The sequence below is a fragment of the Octodon degus genome, unplaced genomic scaffold (genome assembly GCF_000260255.1).
Source record: "Octodon degus isolate 3935 unplaced genomic scaffold, OctDeg1.0 scaffold00154, whole genome shotgun sequence".
In the NCBI taxonomy this organism is placed as follows: Eukaryota; Metazoa; Chordata; class Mammalia; order Rodentia; family Octodontidae; genus Octodon; species Octodon degus.
The window spans coordinates 1,183,605-1,211,346 of NW_004524730.1; the positions used below are offsets into that span (position 1 = coordinate 1,183,605).

The 27,742-nt window shown below is 40.4% G+C and overlaps 1 protein-coding gene across 2 annotated transcripts in view; it reads right to left on the bottom strand.

The window, feature by feature from the left end:
* Lrrc6 (leucine rich repeat containing 6) overlaps window positions 1-27,742 on the bottom strand; it is a 128,938-nt gene that overhangs the window by 72,728 nt on the left and 28,468 nt on the right. For both annotated transcript variants that reach the window (XM_023702602.1, XM_023702601.1), the window contains 5 exons: window positions 23,089-23,261; window positions 16,555-16,784; window positions 10,698-10,889; window positions 7,362-7,439; window positions 2,149-2,214 (listed from right to left, as the gene is read on the bottom strand). In XM_023702602.1, coding sequence (XP_023558370.1) covers window positions 2,149-2,214; window positions 7,362-7,439; window positions 10,698-10,889; window positions 16,555-16,784; window positions 23,089-23,261 — 739 coding nt within the window. The remainder of the gene's footprint in view (window positions 1-2,148; window positions 2,215-7,361; window positions 7,440-10,697; window positions 10,890-16,554; window positions 16,785-23,088; window positions 23,262-27,742) is intronic.

Consider the following 27,742-nt stretch of genomic DNA (forward strand, 5'->3'; position numbering starts at 1 on the left):
ACCCCCAACCTCCACCGCTAGGGGCACAAGCTATCATTCTGCACCCCCAACCTCCACCGCTAGGGGCACAAGCTATCATTCTGCACCCCGACCCTGTCTCTGTGCTCTACAGCACCCTTTGTGCTGCCTGCTTAGAGGCCTGGCTACTTGCTCTTCATCCGTTTTCCCTCTACACCCTCAGTGGGCCGTAGGCTACAGGAGAGCCACGAGTACAACTGGAGTGTGCTCATTACACTCTCCCACGCCCAGCACTCCTAGGTATTCTATGGATATCTGTTCAAGAAAGGCAGAAAGCACACATGAACGGAGGAATTTCATTTCATGTACAATCTCATGAGTCAACAAGGAGACTGAGTATAATTCATCAGATAGAATGACAGAAATAGAAGTTTTACTACACAGACAGGAGAAACATAAGCACTCTTTAAAATCCACAAAATGGGATGAGGAAAGTTTCTGTCTGAAAATGAAGTAACCACTAGAGATAATGAAAAAAGTTTTATACATTCACTAAACTCCAAAATTAGGGATTAAAAGTAGAAAATTAGACTTTAGCAGGCTAAAGAAAGGATTTGAAAAGCAAAGCAGATATATTATTGCTTTTCCTTTTTTCCTTTGCTCTTTTAATCACTAGTTTTAGATAAAATCCATACAAGCTCGTAGTGTCAACTTGAGCACAACAGAACTGAACATCCTTTGAGTATTCCAGTAAGATCCAGGGGCCATACCAAGACCAGGCTATGGGTGAAGGACTGGAAACCCCCGAAGTTCTCAAGAGAAACTAAATGGAAAACGTCCACCCTAGGAGTAAACAGGGACCTAGAAGGTCAACATAGCTTATTTGCCATGTAAAAGGACAATGACCACAGAGGAAAGACAACATTCCTTGGAAGACCCAGTTAATCTTACAAATGAAAGCTGAGATCTTGCTTGGTGCAGCCCCTATCTGGGCACTTGCCCACCTTTGAAGGCACAGTATTTTCTTTCTCTGACAGTCTATCATTTTGCAATAAACTCAACCCACACTCTACAGGAAGTCCTCTCTATCTAGTCTGAAATTTTTTGTAGAAGACACAAAGCATTGAGGTGTGTTGCCAGTTCTTTGTGGTAATGGGATTTCCCAGTGTTAGGACCCAGATTTCTTCTGGGAAAAAGGAAAAAAAAGAACAAAGTAATGAGTATTTAACTGAAAGCAACATAAATACTGATTGTTGATCCACAGGAGCAGAGGCCATGAGGACAGCAGGGAGAGCTGGAAACTCATTAAAGACAGGATAGGTTACAGGTAGCCAATAAAGACAAGGAGCAGGAGAGAGCTTGATGTGTGAAGGAAGGGATCAGGCTGAGCAATTCCATCCCTACCACCAACAGCGAAAACAAAAATGCCCATCAGTTGAAAAAAAGATAACAGTGTGTGGCCTATCCACACAATGGAGTATCAGTAAGACATGAAAAGGAAGGAAACTGTGACACATCTTAAAGCTAAGGCATCACAAGATGAAGTGGAGAGACTGGGGTCTTCAGATAACTTCCAGGAGGAGCAAGGAAGGTCACACAGGCTGAGGGTCGCATGCCAAGGCCATGGCATTTCAGGGAGAAGAGAGCAGCAATAGTCTGGTATGGGAGCAAGGGACAAGCAGGGCATCTTGCGACACCTGTCCCTTGGAATAGCGTGTGGATGAGAGCCAGTTATGAGGCAAGAGGATGCAGGGCCCCAGTGTCCCTGGTGAGCAACAGGCCTAGTGGTTTACCCCAGGTGCTAGGATAGGAGAAGGGACAGAGTACTCTTATTATGTCAAAACATTTTGGAAAAAAAAGAGGACCTCAAAAGTAACATAGCAGAACAGAGAAGGGTCATTACTAAACCAACACTGGAAATCAGCAAAGCTCTGAAAATAATTTAACCTCTGCTTCCCATATTCCAGTGGGCAAAGCCATAGTATTACAAGTTCATTAATGTCTTCTTTCATTTTCATGCTTTTAAAAATCACAGTGGGTTCTCTGTTTCAAAAAAGTGACACTTCATTTAACCACATGGCAAGGCAAATTCCATTTCCAACTATTTCAAAACTCAAAAGATTGTGACTGAGGAAAAAAAAATAAAACTCATGGAAATACCATCAAATAACGAACAATACGATCTCTTACCTATAGACAGCTAGGTCCAGGATGATCTGATTATGTTTTTCATCATCTTTCAAAAAGAAGTCAAGCCTAAAAATAATACATTTGGGAGGAAAGCACATCCTTAGGATACTATACACACTATCTGATCACAAAATTAAAAATAAATGTGTTAATAATTATTTCCAATGACAAACTTATTTTGGGAGTGGCACAATAAAATAGCTATGTTAATTTTAAAATGTCAACAAACACCTACAACATATCAATAAATTACATATGTTTGCATTGTTTACATATGCGAATCTTAAGGTCAAGTACATGAAGGCAATGAGCTTTGGTGCAGAGATGGAGACATCTGGTGGCTAAAGTCTTCTTTTCCATTTCATTTGAGTTTGCCAAAAAGCAAACAAATCACTGGAATTAATGGATATTTAAATATATTTCACTTCTTTAGCCAATTCCTATTCTTAAAATTTTTAAGGGCTGTCGAGATAGCTCAGTAGACTCAGCAGCTGCTTTGGCAAACGCAGGGACCAGGGTTCAATCCCTGGTCCCATATGCCAGGCTGCCTGGCCCCTGGGTGCACTGAGACAGCAACTGAGTCCCAGTCTGGGTGTGGTAACACATCCCTGTAATCTTAGCACTTGGGAGGCTGAAAACAGGAGGGTCACTATGAGTCCAAGCTATGTAGTAGGACCCTGTACCCAATACAAAAAATGAAAAAAACATTTTTAAACAGTGCTATCTTCATTCTTTTATTTGGCCACCTTTTTCCTTCTCCTTTCATTGCTAAGATGTCCATTGCCTTGGGGAAGACTAAGGCTGACAGTACTTTATAGTTCCACTTTATAGATGAAGAATTAGAGATTCACGGAGATGAACACAAACAGAGACATGGCCAGGGAAGCCTGGAGAGGCAGGATTTCAAGTTCTGTGTCTTTCACCTGTACCATGAAGCTGAGCGCTAAGCAGAGATTCCACCCTGCTGATATACTGGTCAGAATTATTTGGTCCACTTCCTTTTGGCCACCTCACTTACTGTGCTGATAGATTAACCCTTAAGTATATCAACTAAATCAGAAAATGCAACGTTGGCTACAGATGTGGCTCCTGGCAGTTGGTCTGCTATGGCAGACACTGTCATTGCCTCCAAAGACCCAGCATTGTAGGGTTTCTTCACATTCTCAAATGATTCATGCATTCTGGAATTCATCCCAAGAGCTTTTTCTGTGCCATCCCCTTTCTTTTGATTGCTTATTCCCCAATACAGCCAAACTGAACTCTCCCTTCATGTACTGCTAAAAGCAGATTGTAGAGAGGTTTTCTCTGGCAGAGTTTCCTTTTCATTTTTGCTTTCTCACTCTTTATCCTTGGTAATTGGCCCCTTGATTTTAACTACTCACACAGCTATCTAGAACAAAGACCACATTTTCCATGTACTTAAGTGAAGTCCTGTGATTTACTTTTGGGGGGGGGAAAGTACTGCTCAGTGCTTTCTAGGAATGTTCCCTGAGAGGGACTGCCTTCCTTTTTATTCAGTAGAGCAAAGAGTGTAGGAAGCCAAAGGATGAGCCATGGAGACCACTTAACAAGCTACAGCAAGCATCTAGACAAGAGAAAGTGCTAAGGTTATAATGATGGAGTTACTGGGAAGTGGATGGAATCTGGTAGTACAGAAGGAAGAGCTAGTGGGATCACCAGTAAAATGAGATAGAGAAGAATCAAGGGTAAACCAAAGGTTTGTCTCAGCAGTTGAGAGGATGTCTATTATTGTGATAGAGAACAGTAGAATACAAAGACATGATGGTAGAGAGAGGGGGTTGGATAGAAATCAGGGCTTCTGCTTTAACCATACAGCTGTGATTACTGTTTTATATCAACATCATGAAGTCATATAACCCATAAAATGGTCAAGTCTTGAGCTCAAGGAAGAGGCTGCATCTGGGATTTGATGAGATCCTCTAAGAATGAAGAGTTTCTCCAGAATACATAAGAGGAAATAACAGAAAGAATCCTGTCAACCATAGCAGAAGGAGTAGGAAGGAAAGGAAAAATTAGAAGCAAAGATATACCAGTGCTTTGAAAGGAACATAATGTTCAGTTGGACCAAATTCACTAGGTCAAGCCAGACAGGGGCTGAATTTTGAACACTGATATTGAAATATGACCAAAGATGTCTCTAGATGATAGAATTCCCAGAGTGGCTTTAAGAAGTAATGTGAAGTAAGAAATTGGAGACTGAGCATGGATAGCCTAAAGAGGAGCAGAGAAATAGTCTAGTTGGTATCTGGACAGGACACTGGGGAAAAGGAGACTTTGGCTTTGTTCTGCTGTAGGGTACTCAGAAACTACAGAAATGCATGTGCATGCTAGTGTTACTGGTGCAGCAGAATAGAGAGAACTGAGGCAGAAGGGCAGGGGTCATTGACAGCTATCTTCTTGCCAGGAAAGGGCAGAGACACAAGTGCCAACAGACACTAAATGACAATAGCAAGCTCACCCTTGGAGCAGGAGAGGAGAGTCTGGGACACCAGTGCAGACACGCTGGGCAATGAGTGCTGGGAGGAAACAATGTCGCACTGCTTCTCTTTCTCAACAAAATAATAAACAATGCCCGCAGTTAGGCTGTGGAAGTATAAAGTGGTACTAGGGATACGTGGAAAGGAAGAGGTGTGGGAGCAGCCAGCAGGAGGGGAGAGGATGCGCTATCCAAGACAGTGCAGAAAGCCAGCAGAGCCTATGCTCGGGTTTGTGTCTAGATGCCTCCTAAGGTCTCACACAGTCATGGAGAAGCTTCTAGAGTTTGTAACTGATTCACACTCCAATGCTGGGATTATGGATGTGAGTGCCACACTTGCCCTGGGGGCAGGGAAAGAGTCTGTCTGTCTCTGTCTCTGTCTCTGTCTCTCTCTGACTCTGTCTCTGTCTCTCTCTCTCTGTCTCTCTCTCTCCTCCCTCTTCCTCTTCCCTCTTCCTCCTCTTCCTCCTCCTCCTCCTCCTTCTCCTCCTCCTCCTCCTCCTCCTCCTCCTCCTCTTTTGGGTTTTGTTGCTTTGGTGGTCTCAGGCCACCTTCAACTGCTGCTCCTCTGCCATGTGCCACCCTGAGTTAGAGCCAAAGGGAATATGGAATGAAGTCTCCACAAACTGTGAGCTAAATACACCCTACCTTCCTTAATTTGGGGCACTTGGTATTTTGTCCCAGACAGGACAGAAAAATAACTAAAATAGTCCACTCAAGATTTTTGGTCGTGCACTTTAAGTAAGACCAGCAGGAAGAGACAAAGGGTTCCTCCCAGCCACTATGAGTAGAGGCCCAAGAGTGGGTAGTGTTCTAGATTAAGTAATGTTGGGATTTGTGAGGTGAAAATGACAGAAGGAGGGGAGGATTAAGGAGCTCAAGAAGTGCCTTGGACTGATTTCTGTGAGGAACATAATACTGAGACAGGTTGAGAGATAGTGAGGACAGAAGGGCTGGGGAGAGTAACAAAAACAGCAGGTTGAACTGACTCACATGTAACAGTGCCAATGATTGCAGAGGTGTAGAGGGACCCCAAAAATGTAGGAGATGATGCTCAATGAAGTGAAGAAGAATGAGATAGAACAGACAATGATAGTGAAAGCCTCAGAATGAAGCTCAGGTAGAAAATAGGTGCCTGGAAGTGAGGGGGTGGGAGGGCTGAGCAGTCTAGGCTTCTGGTGACATGTGATGAAAGTGACCCGCTGACAGTGGGAGAAAAGGCAGGGACAGAAGTCTGGGTGCCAAGGTGAATGGACAGGACAGAGGACTGTGGACTTCTTAGACTAACCTGACAACTGCAGTGAGAAGGGGAAGCGCCAGTGTACCAAAATGGCCTGCACCTCACAAACCCAGGGAAGTTTAGGGCAAGAGGAAAAAGGCTCTATAAGCAGCCATGGGTGCACCTCCCTATAGCTGTGGAAGCAGAGGTCTCAGCTTCATGTCTCAGCTTCATGTGCCATGGGGAGAGAGGGCTGGGGACACAGGGTTTGCAGGGTAAGCACACGCTCCAGAAAGCATAGAAGAAGGTGAGGGGCCAGGGAGGGTAGACACAGTGAGCCAGATGAGAGCCATGCAGGAAAAAGATTCAGGAGGAGGTAGATGAACGAGGAGGGTTACTGGGATATGGGGTTGGGCAGTCGGGAGGTGGAGAGTAATTCATTCTTTGTGGCAGCTTCCTAAGCTAATTGATTTCAGAGGCAGAAAGGGTGTGATGGGAGAGCAGTGGTGCATGGAGCTCTGGGAGTCTCTTATGTCTTTGTTTAGGTTGACTTGAAAGTATTACTACTGGATTTTTAAGCCCCATGAAGATAGCTCCTGTTGCATTTACTGTTGAGTCCACAGGGCCAAGCCCTGGGTCTGCTACCGCATCCTGTCTGCTGGATGGGGAAAATATGTAGCTGAGGAGGGAGACTGGAATTGTCTGGAAGTCACTAGAACTGGGTGAGCAGGGACAAGATAGACACAACACCTTACAGTCCCATGAGCTTGGGCAAGTCACTTCAGGCCCAGGTTTTACACCTGTGAAAGAGAAATCATGTCTACTACTCATGATTACTGGAAACATGAATGAGTCTAGTCAGGGCCCTTGTCATTATCTTGGTAATACCATAGCAAATGAAATGATGGAAGTGAACAAATGAAATTTAATTCACAGGCTTGCTTGTCTCTAGTTAAGGCAGAAAGGCCTTTTTGGCAGCTTTTTAGTTTTTAACTTTAAGACAAATAAATAGGGCAGATTATATATTGTAAACTTGAGGACTTCCAGTTTGAATAACTTTACTCTTTTATGAGCTTCACTGTGGTATTTATATCAATTTCTTTCTTAGGTTTTGAATGCTTGGAAGATAGATTCCAGAATATAATGTCGATGTAAGAAGATCCATCAGTATTCTCAGCCATCTTGTTCATGGCAGAGCTTTAAAAATTCATCAACACAACAATAATGGAGTGGCAATTTTCAGGCACAAAATTGTATATGGTCCAAACTTTCATGGAATACATAAATAACTATGATTCCATATGTCAAGACCAGTTCCTAGATGCCAAGGAAATTATGCATTTGAAAATGTAATAGATGTTTGGCTTTTAAATATGCACGAAATGACACTATTATTGGGCTCCTCAAACTCATGAGGAGCAGTAGGCACAGCTTTTGCAGAGCAAGTGTGTCCACACGCGGGAGCATGGCTTCCTCTGGCCTCCCAGGCCCACCTACTTGGCCTCATTGACATTCAGGACCCTTCCGGATTCAGTGATCAAAGTCCGCGGTGGCTTCACTTCCTTCCTCTTCTCACTGAAGTTTTGGGTAGGACCAAGAGGCAGTGGGGGAGGAGGAAATAAAACCAATACAAATGCAATTAATACATTTTTGTGAAAGTTCCAGAAGAATTCATCAAACATTTGCGAATTCATAAGCAATTCACTTAAGTAAATTCCTTTCATTTTATACTGGGGATTAACCAAGCCAGATTTTTATATGGTTTTATCAATCTCTGTAAAGCAAAACTGTGACCAAAATAATTTGGATGGGAAAAGAAAATTCGTTTCATGAAGTATCCATGAATACTGATGAATATTTAAATGTGTCTATTTTTGCATGATTTACCCAGATAACTGTCAATTGTGCTTAGTTTCTGCTTTAGTTAAAATTATAATTTTAATGTATAATTAAAATCTATTCTATAGAAATAAAATACCAGTACATAAGGATCTACATAAAAACGTATTTCTCACAGATTCATTTGTCGTGGCAAAAACGAACGCTGTTGTGAATATCTATCATGAAGGCATGATCAGACCTACTAGGGCAAGTTCATGCTCTCAAGTATCTTATGGCTATTTAAAAATGCTTTTGCTTTTGTCTACCAATCTTCGTAGTGCTGGGTTAAGCTCAGGACACCTGTGGGCCAGTTAAGCTTTCTATGAGTAAGTCACCTCCCCAGCTCATTTTTAAAATTTTAAATCCAATTCTACTTTGCAGGGATGATTTATAGGAGTATAGGAGGAAAAAAGTGTGATAGTATCAGCCTAAGCCTATTTTTTTTTTTTTTTTTTTTTTTTCAGAACCGGGGATTGAACTCAGGCCCTTGCGCTTGCCAGGGAAGCGCTTATTCCACTGAGCCATCTCCCCGGCCCCAGCCTAAGTCTATTAAAGCTCATGATACTGAAGGGCAGAACAGGGAGAAAAGAAAAATTTTAAAGATTATCATTAAATAACATTTTAAATGAAAATTTAGTCAATTATTTCTATGTAAAACATTCTGAAGAAATAGTTTTAAAAGCTTGAATACACTGGGATTGGGCAGATAGCTCAGGGTCTAAGCACCTGCCTGACAAGTGCAAGGGCCCGGGCCCTATCCCTGGTACTGCATGCAGTGCCAACCCCAGAACTGGGCAGGGTGGCGCATGCCTGCAATCCCAGCACTGGAGAGGCTGAGACAGGAGGATCACTAGGAGTCTGAGCTGTGTAGTGAGACCCTGTACCAAATAAATAAGTAAATAAATAAATTAAATATTTTTAAAAATTTTAATAGATTTATATGGCCAATATCTAATGGATAAGAGAGACAAATTTGTTTAAATTATGGAATTGTAGGCAATGTTTGCTTTAAATTTCTACTGTCCTTTTAACAGACATTTTGTGTCAATTATTTTGAAAATTTATGTTCTTTTGCATCTTAAACTGGGGCTTCTATTCCATTTAGGCTGTATTTCAATAATTGAGAACAATTAAATGGAAATGCCTGGCTTCACCTACTCACGGTGGACAACAGCCAAACTATGATGAAAATCTTGCTCTTATCTCTGAATTCTCCCAGCTATTAAACATGACCAATCCCAGGCCAACTTCTCTGGGATCCAATGGAGTCAACAGACACCAGCACACCACACAGAGCAACTTAGACCTCCAGCCAACTCAGCCTTATACATTCACACGTCAGAGATCAAAAACACAACAAAAGAAAACAAAATTTCCCTGGTTTCAGACTGAACGCATGTCATATATATATAGCATATAGTGTGTGTTCGAAATATACATATGTGGAATTTTCATTTCAAATGGCTTTTTTGTTGTTTTCATTTTATGTATTTGGTACAGGGTCTCACTACATATGTGGCTTGGTTGGTCTCGTACTAATCCCCCTGTTCTGAGCCTCCCCAGCACTGGAATTATAGGTTCATGGGCTTAGCTCACCCCAGGGGCAGGGCCAGCACAACACGCAGGAACTGTAAAGGGTTCGTGCATCTGCAAGATCTATCTATTGGCTCATCTGGTTTTTTAACAAAATAGTAAGAGTGGAAAAATAGGTATGATAAGTCCTATTTAACAGACGAGGAAACATGCAAAGAGCTTACGTACTTGCAAGCATCACTTAGCGAGCAAGTGACAGGTTGGAAGACACCCTGATGCTGGGCCAGTGCTCCTGCCACAGCAAGGGAAACGTCGCCACCACGTCCATGAACAAGTCTTAGATAACCTTTTACTTGGTTGTTGTACCTCTTTACATTTCTAACTAAATTAAAAATACTTGATGAAATCATCAGCGATTTGAATGGTCTTTCTACTCTCAGTTTCCTATTTTTGGTGGATAACTGTAGGAAGACATACCATGTATAGTTCATCTCATTGTCATGCAGACCACTGTATTTCATGGCCAATTCATCACGTTTCTCAAGATGAAAAATGACAAATATTCCTATAAGTGATATATTTTGCCTGCTACTCTTAGGCAATGACATGAAATGGAATGACACAGAACCTATTTTTGAAGAGCACTTCTAAAAGAATAGCTTAAGTATCTTAGCTGCCAACAAATCAAATTATATCTAAATACTTCAAAAAAATGAAATTATATTATTAAATGTCCAAGTGAGTTTTATACTGTGAAAATAAAATGCTGAATTAAATGAATTTCAATTCTCCATTTTGGAAATTTCTAGATATAACTCAAAGGAGTTCAGTCATCCCACAATGACCTTTTCGTTTGCATCCTGACAACTAGTTTCTGTCTTGTTTTTATGTATTTGGTACAAGGTCTCACTACACAGCTCAAACTTGTAGTGATCCTCCTGTTTTCAGGCTCCCCAGCACTGGGATTACAGATGTACACCTCCATGCCCAGTCTCAGTGGCTGGCTCAGTGCGCCCAGGGCCAGGACCAGGGTGGCATGCAGTATGAGGGATCAAACCCTGGTCCCTCCCCTTCCCTAAGTAGGTGCTTAGACAGCTGAGCTATCTCATAAGCCCTTCACCTAGTATTTCTAAGCTAGGCCATGATATTCCTAGATATCTGTATAATAGTTAAAATGCCAAAGACATACAAACAAAGCCTCACCTCAAATGTTATAATTCATTTTTTTTATAAAGAAGCACTTTGATATTGATGAGTATAAGCCAGTACAATTCAATACAAACCCATATTTAATTAAAAGTAGAGCTATGTGTGATGGTTAAGAAAGACTTAACACAACTGCTAGTAGTAATCCATAATCATGAAAATGCAGTCCTTCAGTGTACGTCTTACACTCAACGACAGGAAAACATACGGTACCTGAGTTTTTCTTGTTCTTTCCGTTGCTTTTCCATATGTCTGAGAGTTTCTAATCTAGATTCAGGAGTAAATAAGGAGGGCTTGTTCCAGAAGTCCAGGTCATCTTCACTTTCATTTAACTTCTTTGCATTGTGTGCTTCTTCTTGTATTTCTGGAAACTGGATGTAGTTTTTGTTCTCTGAAGAAGATGGGCTACAGAAAAAGTAGACACAGAACACATAAGATCCCGAGTGTCATCCTTAGTACTTCTCCTTAAGCATCTCATAGTTTCCGTAGACTGACTTCCTACCTTTGAATGACAAATGCTTCTGAATATCCATGTGAGCTGTTATTCTGGCTTCAAGCGTGGTATAATATACATTACTCACCCTCACATATATGCATATATAAACGTGTGTGTGTGTGTGTGTGTGTGCGCGTGCGCGCATGCACGCATAGGTGCCAGAAATGAAGTACATATCAGGAGACCTAAGCTAGAGAAAATCGCTGTCTCAGCAGCACTGAAGCAGGCCCCCAACCTGTCAGTGCAGTATTGACTGACAGGCCCATCCACAGACCTGGATGATATGCATTGCTTGGGGGGCCTTATAATTGTTAGTTTCCTCTAAGCCCATCAGAAAGCAGATCTGGGTGGAGCCTGGGAGTGCATGCATTATTCTGTAGGGGGTTCTAGTGATCAGATGAGCAAAGAGACCCTGGAACTTTAGCAATCCATTTCCAGTCTATTCCGGTTTTACTGTCTACACTGCTCCCAGTGCTGGCTCTGGTGAGCTCACTCGGTCATGTCACTTTCTGGTCCTTTAATGAACTCTTTTAAGGAGTTCAGGTCCTTTAACTCTTTTCCTCCAAAACTTTCCAGTGGAATGCAGACCTTCCACAGTATGGCTTTTACAAATTTTATTTTTCATAGTTAATTACTAATTATGTAGCCTTAATATTTGTAATGGTTTTCTGTTCTCTTTTATCCTTGTTTTTTATTGACTATCAAAAAATTAAATGATGTATGTAGACATCATTGAATGAGTACTATATGAAATATTCCATATTCATTCAACATGAGTTTAAGAAATATTTTTTGAGTATATTCTAAATGCCAGGCATCAGAGAGTGAATCCTGATCAAGAAAGACGGTGACACCACTTTTGACAGGATGATTGTACTCCAGCAGGACAAAATGCTCTCTGATTTGCTTGTCAATAAGATTCAAACAGTAACTATTTGGTATAGTTGTTCCCCTTCCAAGTATCTTCTTAGAATATGCACTCTGTTAGACAATGCATTAAATGAAATAGGTACATGACACCTTTAGTACCAAGTCTGCCAGAGAGTAAGCACTCAGTAAATGTCAGATTTTGGTGGCATTACTCATAGGAGGTAACAGAAAAGGTTTATTTAGTTGATCTTCAAAAAATATGCTTTTCAAGTGATGGCCAAAAAAGTAGTAAAATCTTACACTTAAATGACATGACTTAAAATAAAATCTTGCTTCGAGTATATATCTATGCATATATAAAAATATTAATTTACCTAGGTATTTTCATAAATAAAATACACAAATTACTGAAAATAAATGCTTTACCATGCAACTCTAGTTCCTTATGGTATTGAAAAAACAATGTATGAAGGAGACCTATAATATTCTAGCTAATTGCCACTGAAATAATTGATTCCATTCTCATTAAGTGAAATCTTCCTAGAGAGTAACTAATTGGCTTACTTTTACCTTTTGCAATTTGAGATAATAATAAAATAAAAATAACTCTACTCAAGAAAAACTGCCAGGAATATAAGCTAAGCAACATAAATCTCCAAAGGGAAAGTGGACACAAATATAGGTAGCTGGCTGACAAAATAATGTCCATTAGCATTTAAACAACCACAAAATCTCCTTTTCAATTACTGCCTTCAGCCCTGCTCCCAGCATCCTCTTCCCCCTCAAGAACAGATCCTGTAGTCCTACAACACTTTCAAAAGCATCCTTATCCCCACTAAAATTCACTTGTAACACTCAAAGATCTGCAGTTTACTGAGGCTTCTGACTTGCCCCTAAATCCAAGCCCGGGCTGCTCCAGCTCCCTTCTGTTCTGTCCGTTCTCCAGGATGGAAGCAGGCTCTGTCTACCTGCAAAGTGAAATATTCATCTCCATCTCTCTTGTGGTCTCCTAATCTCTGTGCTCGTTCATCTTGCAGTCTTGAAAGGTCTCTCAATGTCCCCCAGTTAAGTCAATGCCCTCGCTAGCTCACTGCCTCCCCCAGATCATCTGGGCCTCTGTTCACATAGGCTGGCTGGGGTGCCGGCAGTGTGTGCTGAATGACCAGCCAGACCTGTGGGCAGGCAAGAAGACACCACAAGGAATCAAGCTATAAATCTCTACTAAAATATGAAGAGCAGATTTTCAACTTGCGTAAACTGTTAAAAGCCAAAATTAACAGATGCTTGCCTGGCAAGTACAAGGGCCTGAGTTCAATCCCTGGTTCTGCTAAAAAAATAAATAAATAAACAAAAAATAACAGATGACCCCCAATAACTTCCCATGCCCACCATCATCCTGTTGCAAAACACCAGGAAAAAAATACAGTAAAAATGATAGAGCAGCATAAACTCACTTATAAACCTATGTTCAAATACTATAAATAAGATACTAACAAGAAGAACATAGCAGTATATTAACAAATGTATCATGGACAAAGTAGGTTCAGTCTAGAAATTCAAGAATACTGTAATATTAGGAAATTGATTAATATGATCCAACATATCAATAGCAAGTATTTAATAAAATCCAATAAATGTGATGATTAAAACTATCAAAAGACAACAGAAGGAAACTTACTTAACTTTACCAGACTCCATAGTAAACCTTATACTTCATGATGAGGAATTGAAAACACTGCTTATGTCGGGAATATGAGAGGGACCCATTCTTACAGCTGCTGTTCTGGTTCATATTGAGTAACTTTGTGAGTAGCATGAAAAAAATGCAGTGGTGGCAGGACTGCAAAGTAACTTGAAGTTGCTATTTATAAGAAATGTATTTTTTACATAGAAAACACAGAATAATCTATAGGCTAACTATTGTATCTTTTAAGAAAGCCAGTAAGATTGCTTAATTTTGTCAGTATATGGAAATCATTCCCCTCCTTAAACATCAGCAACAACCATGTATATTTTTAAAATCCAATTCTACAAGATTCTTAGAAACAAATTTAATGAAAGATGGCCTCAGACCTTTATTGGGAAAATTAAAAACCTTATTGAAGAACTCGGAAGATCTAAATAAAGAGCTATTCCAAAGTTCAGGGGAAAAAAAGATTGCATGAATATGTCAGCTTTCTTCCAATTAACATATAAATTAAACATAATTGAAACCAAAATTCTATTAGAGATTTAGGAAATTTGATTAGTGGACTCTAAAATTCATGAAAGAGAGTAAAGAATAAAGAATAACCAAGATAATTTTAAAAAATTAGAAGGTATTATACCAAGTACCCAGATTTACTATAAATCTAGAGAAATTAAAACCAAGTAGAAGGGCTACTATGATGCAGTTAAGGTCCAAGAAATGGAGCCACAAATACATGTTCAGAAGGTAAGTGGCAAGGGAGGCATTTCATATCAGCAGGGAAAGAACAGAAACTTAATACAAGGTATAGACAAGGAGCTTCCCATCTGAAAACCAATAACACTGTACCCTCTATCATTGACAAATGCTAATTCCTGATAGATATGACCCTAGGATGATGATTAATCACATAAACAAAACCAAAAAGTTTTACTATTTTTGCTTTTTCTAATATAGAAGCACTTATAATTAAAGATAAGTGACAGACTTGGAGAAGACATTCACAAACCATGTAACCATCAAAGAATTTGTATGCAGAACTCAAAAACACCCCTACAAATCAATAAGAAAAGCTCTACAAGTCATTAAAAATAAGTATACAACCTGAATGGAGCAAATGTGAATAGCCAATAAATACTTAAGAATACATTTAAGGTATTTAAACTCAAACCTACCTACATATAAGCTAATTAAATAAAAATAGATGCCATTTAACAACGAACTTTGTTACTTGATATCTTTTAAAGACTGTATTTTGGGACTTTTTCTGTATTACTGATACATGAATATAAATTTAGAAAACATTTGACAATACTTATGAAGCTAAAAAGATGTCTCACACACAAAAAAATGAATGAAGATGTCACAATTGGTGACATAGCAATGTTGCTGATACAGTCACTTTAGATGGGAACACTCATTTGTGTACAAGGAGACACACATGCAACAGTGCCTGAGAAAGCGAGAGAGAACAGACCACAGAAACAGCCATCCTCAGAAGCCTGGCTGCTCCTGGGCTGGTTAGCTGGCTCCCACCGTTGGGGCCACCCAAGCTGTTACACCCGGGACAAGTTCTGAGGAGCCAAGGTCAATGAATTCTTGTCTGGTAAGTGTCTTGAATATCATCTTTGGAATAATTGTTATTCATTCAATAGAATGTTATTCCACAGTGCAAATGAATTAGTTATATATGTAATTTTATGCAGAAATCCCCAAAAACAGTGAATGAAAAATGAAGCAGGCAGCAGACGTTATCCACACTGAACGTGTGCACATACACAAATGCACTGCTCATGTATAAGGAGCGGCAGCTGCACAGTAACCCTAGGGATGGGGTGAACATAGGCCAAGTACACACAGGCCTCAGGACGCCAGAAACCTCTCAGGCTGAAGGAAGGAAGAGTATACGGAGAACTAACCACCCAATGGGCTTCTATCCCTTAATTATATCTTATATCTTATTTTTCAAGGGCTAAAGCAAAAATAAAAATGCTCATCATATATCTGGGAGGTGGGAAAAAGCTGCCTACTTAATTATCATTTAAAGATTTATGTATGCCTGAATTATTTTATGATTATTGTTTTGAAGTGATTGTATAATATAGATATTTAAAGGTTTCATTCTATGCAATCAAATCACCCAAGTTTAGCTGTAATTTACTCAAAACATGAAAAATTAAGATTCACAAAAAGGATGAATTAGAGGATTATTAATCATATTAAAGATTTATTCATTATATAATTCAGAAAATAGAATGTTTTATGATGGAATCAGAATTATTCAATTTATAATCATGTGAAGTGCATTTAACTTTTCTAAAATGCCTACTTTATAAATCAAAGTACACCTGTTAATTCATCTTTCCTGTATGTGTTTTATACAAATTTCTCTAGTGATAATTTTAGTTGCAAATTAAAATCTTTGGATTGAAGAAGCATTTTTTTAAAAAAGATAAAATTATCACAACAGAATGGTCATATTTTACCCCCCCGAATTTACACCATATTTTATTTTTCAAATGAATCTTCCAGAATATATATGATACTGTGAACATCTTGGGAAGAAAATACAACAACCCATTACTATTACGGACTACTGGACTAAATTGGATTATTTTGCTGAATTCACGAACCTACAATATTTAAATGACAATGGAATACCCATCTCTGACAAAACTAAACAAAAAAGGGGATATAAATGAAGGACCATTTTGTATCTGTATATACAAAATAATTAGGATAGATATACAGCTATATTCTCTTAATTCAATGAGAAGAAGGATTTGTACTAATAGTGTTTGGACAGGATATCATGTCTGCATCTTGTACTATGAATAACTACTACAAAGAAAACAATATGTAATGTACTAATTATTGAAACTGTCCTACTAATCTGTCTTGAAGTTGTCTCCTTGCTACTTGTTTCTCAATAAAATTAATTTAAAAAAAGAAAACACAACTTGCTCTTTCATTTAAAACATAAAAAGTCGGTAGACTAGCGCTAACGACGTACGCACAGTGTCGCTGGGCTGTCTGCAGAGGGCCGCCCACCAAGGCCCAGCTTGTCCGTCCGCTTCTGGTCTCCATTTCCACCCTCCTCCGCAAGCTGTCTCAGAGCCTCTGCTTTCTGTTTGGCTCTTCTGAGGAGGTAAGCTTCTTCCTGCTCTCTGATTTGCTCTTCAACTACTGGGTAGTTCTGCAGCGCCTGAATCCTTTCTGAACGATCTATTTCTTTCCCATCCAGCCACTTAAATAAACAACAAAAAGTATAATTACTCAAAAGTAGCAGTATACATGAGTCAGCAATATTTTAAATTTAGAAACAACAATACAGTACCATACAGATGGAGAATCAGGATAATTAATGGAAAATAGCAGGACCATTGACCTAAATCAATGTTCATTTCATATAATTATCATGCGATTAGATTACAAAGATACTTTCCTACTAATAATAAATAGGCCTCTGTCAAGCTGATAATTAACATAAACTTTATGCATATTATATGAATATAAAATATGAATATGAAATGTTTTATATGAACTCTCTAACTGCTCACTGTACTAAGCAATTCAATGCTTCAATACAATCTATTTCTAAAGTATGATAACAGCACATCCAAATGTTCTCTACTGAAAAGGGCCGTGAATCTCACAAAGAGTGAGCTCTAATACAAATAAGCCCAAGTTCCATCCTTAAGAACAGGATGTATGGAGTGTGCTGAAATTGTGACAGTCAACACTGACATCTATATTTTTATGATAGTGTAATTTTCTCAATTAAATATTAAAACTACTAAATGCAAAATCACAAAGCTACCAGTTTTAGGACGACTGCTATTTAACTGGCTTCTTAGTTTACTCTTTTTTAAAAAAGTTTGTATGTATTTAGTACAGGGTCTACAGGGTCTCACGACCCAGATTGGACGCCCAGTGATCCTCCTGTTTTCAGCCTCCCAAGCACTGGGATTACAGACATGCACCACCACGCTCAGTCTCAGTCACTATCTCAGTGTACCCCATGGGTGGGGCCAGCACAGCAAGTAGGGGATTGAATCTCTGGTCCTGCATCTGCCTAAACAGGTGCTTTAATCCACCTGTCTGGCCAGCCCTAGATGATGGTTTCCTAATGCTGTCCATTTTCTAATCTCTAAGAGCATTATCTCACATGGCAAAGAGAGTTTTGCATGTGTAAGTTAAGGATGGTCAATCAGGGTGATGTTGATAAGGATCATAACCTTCCTTATAAGAAAACAAAAAAGGCGTAAGGATTAGTGTCAGAGTTAGGGCCAGCTGATATGATAATACACTACTGGCTTTCAAAATTGAGACAGAGGCCTAAAGTCCAGAGGTATAAGCACGAGAAGGGATTCTCCCCTAGCACCTCCAAACAAAATACTTTCATGTTTGCTCAGTGGAACAGTTTCAGACTTCTGATCTCTAGAGCTAAAATATAAATTTGTTTAAGCCGCTTTGTGTTGATTTGTTATAACAGCAATAGAAAATGAACATGATAGAAAAAAACATTAAACTACAAATTTAAACCTATTCAGATAAATTAAATTGTACATGGAAAGTATAATGTGGGGATTTGAAAAAATAATTTCAAATGTTTTAGTAACTCATGAAGCTGCTGTAGATGGGATGGAGATTTGGTTCAGAACTTTCTGGCAGCCAAAGCCAAATGGAAGACAGGATCAGTCACAGAACTTTCAGTCTTCAATGAAAAATTGTAGTTGTGTCTGGCTCTCTTCTAATGCAGTATCTAGATCTATAACATACTTATAGAATATTATAATGGAGATCTTAGAAAACATGTCTTACATTCTTTTTCTTTTTTTTTTCTTTTCTGGGTTTTTCTTTTTTTTTTTGGGGGGGGGGTCCAGGGATTGAACTCAGGACCCTGCACGTGCATGTCTTGCATTCTTCCTATAGGAGTAACAGACTGCATGAGCTTGCTTCTTTTACCATCTTCAGTGAAAGATGGGACCATAGTGATAAAATGTATTTTGTAAAGTAATAACTAATTGTGCTGTCCATAGCAAAATTAACCTAATTTTAGAATTACTGGAATTTAATCAAGTTGGAAAATTTTGAATATGAGATTTATTATGTAAATGAAAACCTCATAACAAATATATGTAAACAATAGTTATTAAAATAATACACATAAGTTGTCAAGTTAACTTAGTAACTTACACAAATATACATAAATTTGAAAAATTCGGGATAAATCCCGATTCTTTTGAAATTCTTTTGATATTTTGTTGAACATTAGAATTGTGGTTTAGATATGCAGTGTCCCTCAACTTTAAAATCTTTGAAACTTTTTTTCAGGAAGATTTTGGAAAGGTTTGGAGATGCCAGAGAAACTCTAGGATGCTGTAAACAGAGATTGACAGTAGATGGTGGTTGGATTGCAGGAGGCTAGAATGGTGACAGAAATGCAGACAGCAGAGAACCAAGAGCCACTGAGATGCTTGCTGAAGGCCAAGGGGTAAAGAATGGAGAGAACAGGTGAAGACAGTCACAAACGCCAGCTACGAGTATGTGACTAGTTACAGTAACAGGGTTTGACTTGTCATTAGTATTTCTTTACTACTTTATTAATATGCTTGTATGCACGTACACATATATTCTGTTCTTTTTTTTTTTTTTTTTTTTTTGCCAGAACTGGAGATTGAACTTAGGCCCTTGCACTTGCCAGGCAAGAGCTTATTCTACTGAGCCATCTTCCCAGCCTCTTACACATGTATTAAATAGGTTTCTTTGTTTTCTTTGTGACATAATGCAGATTAACTTAATATTGGTCTTTAAGTAGTGTCAAACCTATAATATAATATTAAATTATGAAAGAGTGGCATGAAATCTTATATGTGGCTTATGAACTTAATTTGTTCTACAATTTTGAAAAAGATGGCCACAGTTGTGTTGGTCACCTGATGGAGTCTGCAGGCTAAAACAAAATACTGCCAAATGCTTCTGCTTATGAACAAATATTTTTTGCAAACAAGTGTTTGTGAACTGTTGCATCACTGCATTAGGAGTAGAGTAAGAGCTAGCTAAAGAAAAATGTTGCTACCTATTTTAGGGTGGGAAGTAGTTTTCATTTGTATACAGGAGATGTATCAAGTAAAGTGTAATTATGAACTTGCTATTGTGTTGTAAGGTTAGGTAGACTTACGGAGATGTGTGTTTGTCCAGTTGACATTATGATATGTTAACTTGAATAAGAACTGCCCAGCAGGTTAGTAAATTCTAGGTGTGTGCGCAAGATTGTCGTGTTGGCCAGCCAACAGGGAAAAAGAACCACCCTGAATGTGACTGACACCAACCAATAGACTTGTAGCTCCAATGAAATAAAAAGGGAAAGAAAAAGGAACTGTTTCCATTTTCTGGAGGAGCTCTGGTCTTCTGCATTGCCTTCGAACACTGGCCTCCAGGTCCTCCAACGCCTTCCAAGGGGGAATCACTCTGCCACCTTCCAAGGGAGATGCCTTCCGAGGGAGACTCTTCCGCCTTCCGGGGTGGGCTCTTCTGCCTTCTGGGGCTGATTCTTACCACCAGCAGCGCAGGGATCTTACAGACCTTCAGCCTCCAACTGCTGCAGGATCCTTAGCTTTCCAGCGCACAGTGGGGCCTTCTGGACTCTTTGGTCTCTTATCCTGCAGACAGAAGACTTCCACCTCTGGCTCTGTAAGCCCACCTAACAAATCCCTGATGTCATTATATGCATACTTTACATTGAATGTGTTCCTCCAGGAACTCTAATACAAGTGGGAAGCAAGTTCTTATTCTCTTACCTGTATGGGGAGTGCATGCATGCGTGGGTTCGTTTGCTTAACAAAATGTCTTTATACTTGATCTAAAGATTGATTTGATTAGTCCTCCTACAGCAGTACCTCAGCTCACGCATTTAACTCATTCCATGATTTAGGGGAAGATGGCTATATTTATACTTGTGTTTGTAGTCATGTGGGGAAGATGGCTCCAATTGTGTTTGCCACCAAATATGGAATTCGCCAATGAAGGAACATCTTGCCAAATGTGTCTGTTTGCACTGAACTGTTCATGAACAGAAGCACTTGAGGGGCAAGGCATTCCTGCATTTCTGATAGATTATTACAAATCAAAAATGATCCCTTTATTACCTTACAGATCAAAGATACCATATTAAGAAATGGTTTATATGATAACTCTTAGGTAATCTTCCAAACAGGCCTTAATTTCTTTCAAAGCAAAATAATTCTTTCAGCATACAAGGCCTAATTAGCACAGATGAAATCTGAAGGTGAGCACTTTATGTTTGTTGATGGCACCTTACTCAGGCTTCCACAAAACAAAAAACAAACAGAGACAAAGCAGAGTCTATTCTTAATAATTCTACATGGGCTGCAATAAAGAAGAAAAATCTAAGCTGCTTTAAGGCCTCACAAAACTCCACTAGGAACAGCATCTGATTAGCACTGAGTAGAATGAGGTATGTGATTCATAAGTAGTAGAAACGTGGATCAGACCCTGTGTGTCTCCACTTCTCTTCACTACAGCACAGTGCTACTCTCCACCTGCAGCAGCTAGGCACTAGGAAAAGAACATGTGAAAGGGGCTGAGGCTCCTCATGCCTCTTTACCATGACTGTCTAAAATCAGTCACTATTCTGTAGTTAAGGGTTATAAAGGTCTCACCCAAAAACTAATTGAAGTTGTAACCCCCAGGACCTTACAATGAGACCTTATCTGCAAGTAGACACATTGAAGGTGTAATGTGTCTACACCTATAATGTGTCTACACCCATCAAGACAAAATCATATTGGAGGAGGAGGGGCCCTAATTTGCATGATGTCTTTACAGAGGGAATGTCTTATAAAAGGACAGACATCCAAGAACACCATGTACAAATGAAGGCAGAGATGAAAGTGACTGATCTACAAGCCCAAAGATGACAAAGCCTGCAACAAATGGCAGAAGCCAGGAGAGAGGCCAGGAGCAAATTCTCCCTCACAGCCCTCAGAGTGAGACAGCTCTGTAAACACCTTGATCTTGAACATCTGGGCTACAGGACCAGGAGGTAACAAGGTTCTGTCGTCTATGCCATTTAGTTCATGGTACTTTTTCATAATAGCCCTAGGAAAATAATGTCTATGAACAAGTAGGTCACAAGTTTTCAATGAAATGATAATTAAAATCTTAAAGTTTATCCATCTGTATTTTTCCAGTACTTGAGATTGAACCCAGGGCCTTCACATTGAGCCACACCCACGACCCTTTTTATTTATTTTTTTAAGTTTTGAGACAGGATTTCACTAAGTTGCTCAGTTGCTCAATTGCTCAGTTCACATTTAAGATTTTCCACTCAGCCTACCAGAGTGCTGGGATTCCAGGGATGCACCACCATGCCCAGTTTTATCCACCCAGTTTCAATATGATTAACACACTTGTGAATACTGTTTCACAAAAGGGGATTGTTGCCTATTGTAACAATTGACTTAGCACAGTGTTTCTGAAAGGAAAAATGTAATCCAAGGGTGGTGTATTAATGCAGAAACAAGCAGTGAGTGTGGATATAGTGGGAAGGTTGGAGGCTTAGAGCCAGACACACGAAGGCTGAACTTGTATCTGTCCCACTCATCAGGTGCATCTCTGAGCTCCGAATTCCTTATCACTGAATACCCTCTACTGCTTCCCACAGGGGTCTGGAAGGAGCAAGGGTGCTGTGCACAGAGCAGCCGGCTCTACCCAGCCTATTCCTGCTGCTCAGATGATGCCTGCAACCTTGACCCTGAACACTGTATCCCTGACAGTGGTTCATTCTGAGATCACAGCTGTCAGAGGAACACTATAGCATCCATTCCTGCGATGCTCCGGTTCTTGCCCTTTCATTTTCTAGGAATCTGTTTACAATGGTTATCCGTCTTGGGTACGTTTGAGAGAGTTGATCATTGATTCACAATTGGATCAGTCATTCTCTTCATCTAAGAAATTTTACATTAGGAACATTTTGCTCCTTTAGGCTAGTAGTCAACAACCTGCGAACTATGGAGGACACAGAAGTCCAAGAAGCAAATGTCCTGTGAGAACTGAGAACACACCCACGGCAGAGCTGTTGCCACCACACACTGTCTGCACCGAAGCACAGAGCCACATGCAAAGGGTGAACCCTTGGACTCATGCGAATGTGAACACAACTGCTTTGATGATCTAGAAATCCTTTTATGCCCAGATTCTAAAATTACTAGATTCAGCAGATACACATTGTGACATTTATGTTATGTAAGTTTTAGTTTTTCAACCAGTTTTAACCGCAACTTCCTCACCACGGTGAGTCTTAGAAATGAAACAAACACAGCAAAGCCAGGGCTCTGAGTGTAGCACACAGAGGTAAAGCACCGCATCTGGCCTGTGAGAGCTACGCTACCCCACCCTGGCAACGCAAAGCAAGAGTTGTAAGCTTAGAATCAGCCACATTTCCTACCAATGCAGGGCATTGCTTGTTTTTTTTTTTTTTGTCTGTCTGTCTGTGTTTTCTTTTTGCAGCCTTAGAAGACGTGTACCTGTAACTGCTGAAGTGTGGCCACCACAAATGGCCTGTAGCCCTGGAAGTCAGAGCACGGGTTGCCCATGAGAAAGAGCTCCTTCAGGTGGATGTTGTGGGTCAGGGCTTTAATGCTGCTCAGCTCTCCAATGAAATTCACGGTCAAATCAAGTTTGGTCAGCACTTCACAGCCTGTTGAGAAAGGGAAAGAGGAAGTGAGTGGGCACATCACAGGGGTAATAACAAGGGTAATAACAATGAGCTAAACAATTTTCAACCTGATTAATCACCAAAATTTTAACCTGATAAACCAAGAAATGGTTTTTCAGAAATGCTAGGTCAGAAGCTTAGACTTATCTCATTTCTTTATTCCTGCCCTTATTTGCTCTCTCTATCTCTGTCTCTTTCTGTCTCTCTGTCTCTGTGTCTCTGTCTGTCTGTCTGTCTGTCTGTCTGTCTCTCTCTCTCTCTCTCTCTCTCTCTCTCTCTCTCACACACACACACACACACACACACACACACACACGGTCCCTCCAGACAGTAGAAATCACTGCCCTGGCTCACATCTGCGAGACTCAGGCTGGTAACCATTCAGATTTGGTCACAAGCTGGCATGAAGAGAGTCAACACCAAACTGCCGCCGATGAAACAAGGAACAGTATTTGCCTACAGAAGGCACCTGGAAGCTGTTTTCCTGGAGGTTCTATCATGTGGTTAAGACATGTTCTGTCATGGAAGGCGATGGTGGGAAGTGTCTTGTCTCCCCACCAAGAAGAAAAGAGAACATTTACTAAAAATCATGATAAACAAAAAGAATGAACTCCCTCCAACACTAAACAAATAACATTTATACTTAGAAGGGACAGAAGGACTCTGAGTCCACCAAGAACTGAATTGAAGGTGTAAACAAAGGTGAACAATAAGGGGTTTCGATGATCAGAGGAGTAACAGGGGAAGGGCAAGACTCTGGAGCAGAGTTTTGCACTATAATTGACCTCTTCACCTAACCCTTTACTACACAGATAGCCAAATGCTATGACACTTTAATCTAATGGAATAATTAGATTCCATTAATTATTCCATGGAATAATTTGATCAAGCAAAATGAAATTTGAATTAATTCCCCTCACTTACATTCCATGGGAACTTGGTGGTTAGGAGTCCAGTCTTCAGAATGAGGCAGACAAGTTCAAATCCTACCTCTAGGATGATAGCTAAGCAGCATAAGTACATGCCTCATAAGTGTAAGGTCCTGAGTTTGATCCCCAGTATAAAAAAAATTCCTACCTCTGTCTCATTCTTGCTGTTGATCTCGGACAGGTTAGCCGACTTAGCCCCATCATCTACTGAATTACAATGTCATTAGTAATATTAATAGGAATGGCTGTAAAATGATATAAGGCAATTCATGTAAAATCCTTATAGTACTTCCCTGCCACCCAGAATGCTTCTGTCAACATGAGCTAGGACACAATGCCCACAGAGGGCTCTTCTTGCCATCCTATGGACAATATCCTACAGGGAAAGAAGGAAGCAGCATTCTCACAAGAAGAGAGTTTACAGGTTTTTATCGTGGGCTCGGTTGAGTATAAGGCTGACTTTCCCTGAGACTGTGACCCTGTGGGAAAGACATGACCATTTTGCAGCATTCAAGTTCTAGACAACAGTGCAATATTCATAGCAGAAAGGGGAGCAGATATCACATTAATTTCTTCACAGTTCTATGCACCCATCCTTTTCTGGGCTTCCTAACTACATGCAGCTCTTCTGTACTGTCCTGAGGTTATTTACTTTAGAGTAAACTGATATCAAAAGTGAAGGCATGACTTGAAAGTTCACCTACATCCCTCTCTCCAGTCCCTCATGCCATCAGCCATGTCCTATCACTCTCTCCTCCTACATTCTTCTCACATACTTCCTGTCCACCAACATGCTCATGACTCACATTCCAGCTCAGGTTCTACTTTCTGCACGGACTAAGGAAATATTCTCCTAAATCTACACATATATCTAACTATATAGTGAAGAACAGGAAAATGAAAAAGGTAGGGAAAAACTGTTAATACTGAAACATCTTATAACTTTAGTGTGTGTGTGTGTGTGTGTGTGTGTGTGTGTGTGTGTGTGTGTATTTGGTACAGGGTCTCACTACGCAGCCCAGACTCATAGCGATCCTCTTGCTTTCAGCCTCCCCAGCCCTGGGATTATAGGCGTGCACCATCATGCCAAGACTAGGGGCTCAGCACGCCCTGGGGTGGGGCTGATGCAGCATGTGGTAAGAGGGATCAAACCACTGTCCCTGCACTTGCCTATAAGCAAGTGCTTAGTCTGCTGAGCTATCTCGCTGGCCCAACACTAGAATATCTTGATGTACCACAAAACAAGGAAATGCTCAGAGAAAGACAAGAACGTATCAAAACACAGTGGTCTGCTTGAAAGGGCTGCTCTGGCCAAACACGGAATAATTTGATCATCAAGCAAAATATTGATAGTAGCATAATTCACTCATTGAAACAAGAATCTATGAGTCCATAATGATATAACAAAGAATGAATGAGAGATAAGCCAAAGTTACTCCTTTGAGTAGGACACCATCTAATACATACACAAGAATGATGGTATTATGTTATTGAAGAATGTTAAGATTAATATATGAAAGTACAAGGAGGAATAAGACATTCATGTAGCATCAAAGTATCTTCCTACAAATTACCCATGAATTACATAGTGAAATGTAGTAACTTTAGAGTAGAGTAATGTAGGCACTGCCTTTGCTTCTTTGTATGACAGACACCCTCTAACCATGATTCCCTTTTCATTTTCTGTACAGCACTGGTTCACAGAGACTGGGGAACTATCTCGTACATTACTTTATTTAGGACATAGAAAAAGACTCCTTGACATAAAAGACAGGAGATTAGGAAACACTTGCAAAAGAAAGGAGGTCTAGGGAATGAGGGAGAATGCAAGAAAAGAATCAATGAGGGGGAAAGACAAAGAAAGGGGGTAAGTGAGTGGGTAAGTGGAGCAGATCAGGGATATTAGCGAGTTGACTCAGGTGAAAATTAGGGGAAGTTCAGCTTCAGAGAGAATGGAGAAGTGAGGAAACACATGAAACTGACAACATGAATCTAGGTCAGACTCTTTCAGTGCCTCCAGGTGACTGCTGGAGTTATACATTAAGTTACAGCAAGAATAATTACAAATCAGCGCACAATGAAAGAGAAGAGACCTACACAGCCAATTCAGAAAAATGGTTATGCAATGTTCTAAGAACATTAAAATTGACAGCTGTGCAAAGCGTACCACCACATGAGGAAAGCTTATGGTACAGTGAAAGGGGAAACAAGGAGACATGGCATTGCTTGTACATTACAATTACAGTGTAAAAGCAAGGAAAAATAAACATTGTAAAATAATAACAGTAATAGAATTAAGTGCATAGGTTGCTTTTCAAGATACTGTAAGATCATTATATTTGGTATTTTTCTCATAAATAAAAGAGAAAATACAGAAAACTGATAGGACACCAAAAAAGATATAAGCACAGCTCTCCCAGGCATCACATGTTTCCTGCACATATAGGAGACTTTCAACTGTACCGCTAACATGCTGATTTAGTGCTTAACCTATACAAAGGTTTTCATCAACAGCATTCCTTAACCATCACACCATGTACCACGCCTACAGGCCAGACACTGAGGCTATTGTCCCCATTTAAGGGGGATCCCAGGTGTGGGCACTTGGGTCCTAGAGGCTGCCGTCGAGAGCACACCCGCCATCACTATTCTCCAGGAGAGCTGACCTATCTGCCTCTTGTACCTCCCTGTACCTGGGTGGGCCACTGTGACTCAGGTGACCCACAGACGCTGGAGAGAGCCAAGTTCTGGGGCTTCTGAAGCTGGGTTGGAAGATACCTGTGGCTTTGGCTAGAGGTGCTGCAATGCTCACCTTAGGAAGTTTGCTCTAGAGCTGGAGAGATAGCTCAGCTGACTAAGCACCTGCTTAGGCAAGTGCGGGAAGCAGGGTTCAATCCCAGGCACCCCATGCTGCACTGGCTCCACCCCCGAGCATGCTGAGCCAGCCACAGAGACCAGGCATGGGGGCGCTCTCCTGTAATTCCTGTGCTGGGGAGGCTGTAAACAGGGGGATCACTATAAGTCTGAGCTGTGTAGTGAGATCCTGTAACAAATACATTAAAGAGAAGAAGGAGGCAAGCACTGTTGAAGCAGGAGGCCGCGGCGGCTGGGCCGAGAACCTGACTATGTAGTTTTAAGAAACCAATGTTGACTTTTCTTTTTTTTTTTTTTTTGCGGGGATTGAACTCAGGTCCTTGTATTTGCCAGGCAAGTGCTTATTCCACTGAGCCATCTCCCCGGCCCCAGTGTTGACTTTTTGGAGATAATTCTTTTAAAGACTTCTTGGGAGACTGGTCTGGCACATGATTCATAAATTTCCAGCCTTCAGAGTGAAAAGGAGGCTGACTTCCGGGAACCCCCAGACCCAGTCCTAGCCCAGACCCAGTCCTAGCCCAGGTCCGCAGCAGGAAGGAGCTGAGCACAGCAGCCAGGCCTAAGCCAGACGTAGCTGGATAACTCCAAACTCTGTAGAGCTCCACCTGAACTTCAGTATGTGTGAAGGTTACAACTACTGCAAAGATCTACAACAAAGGG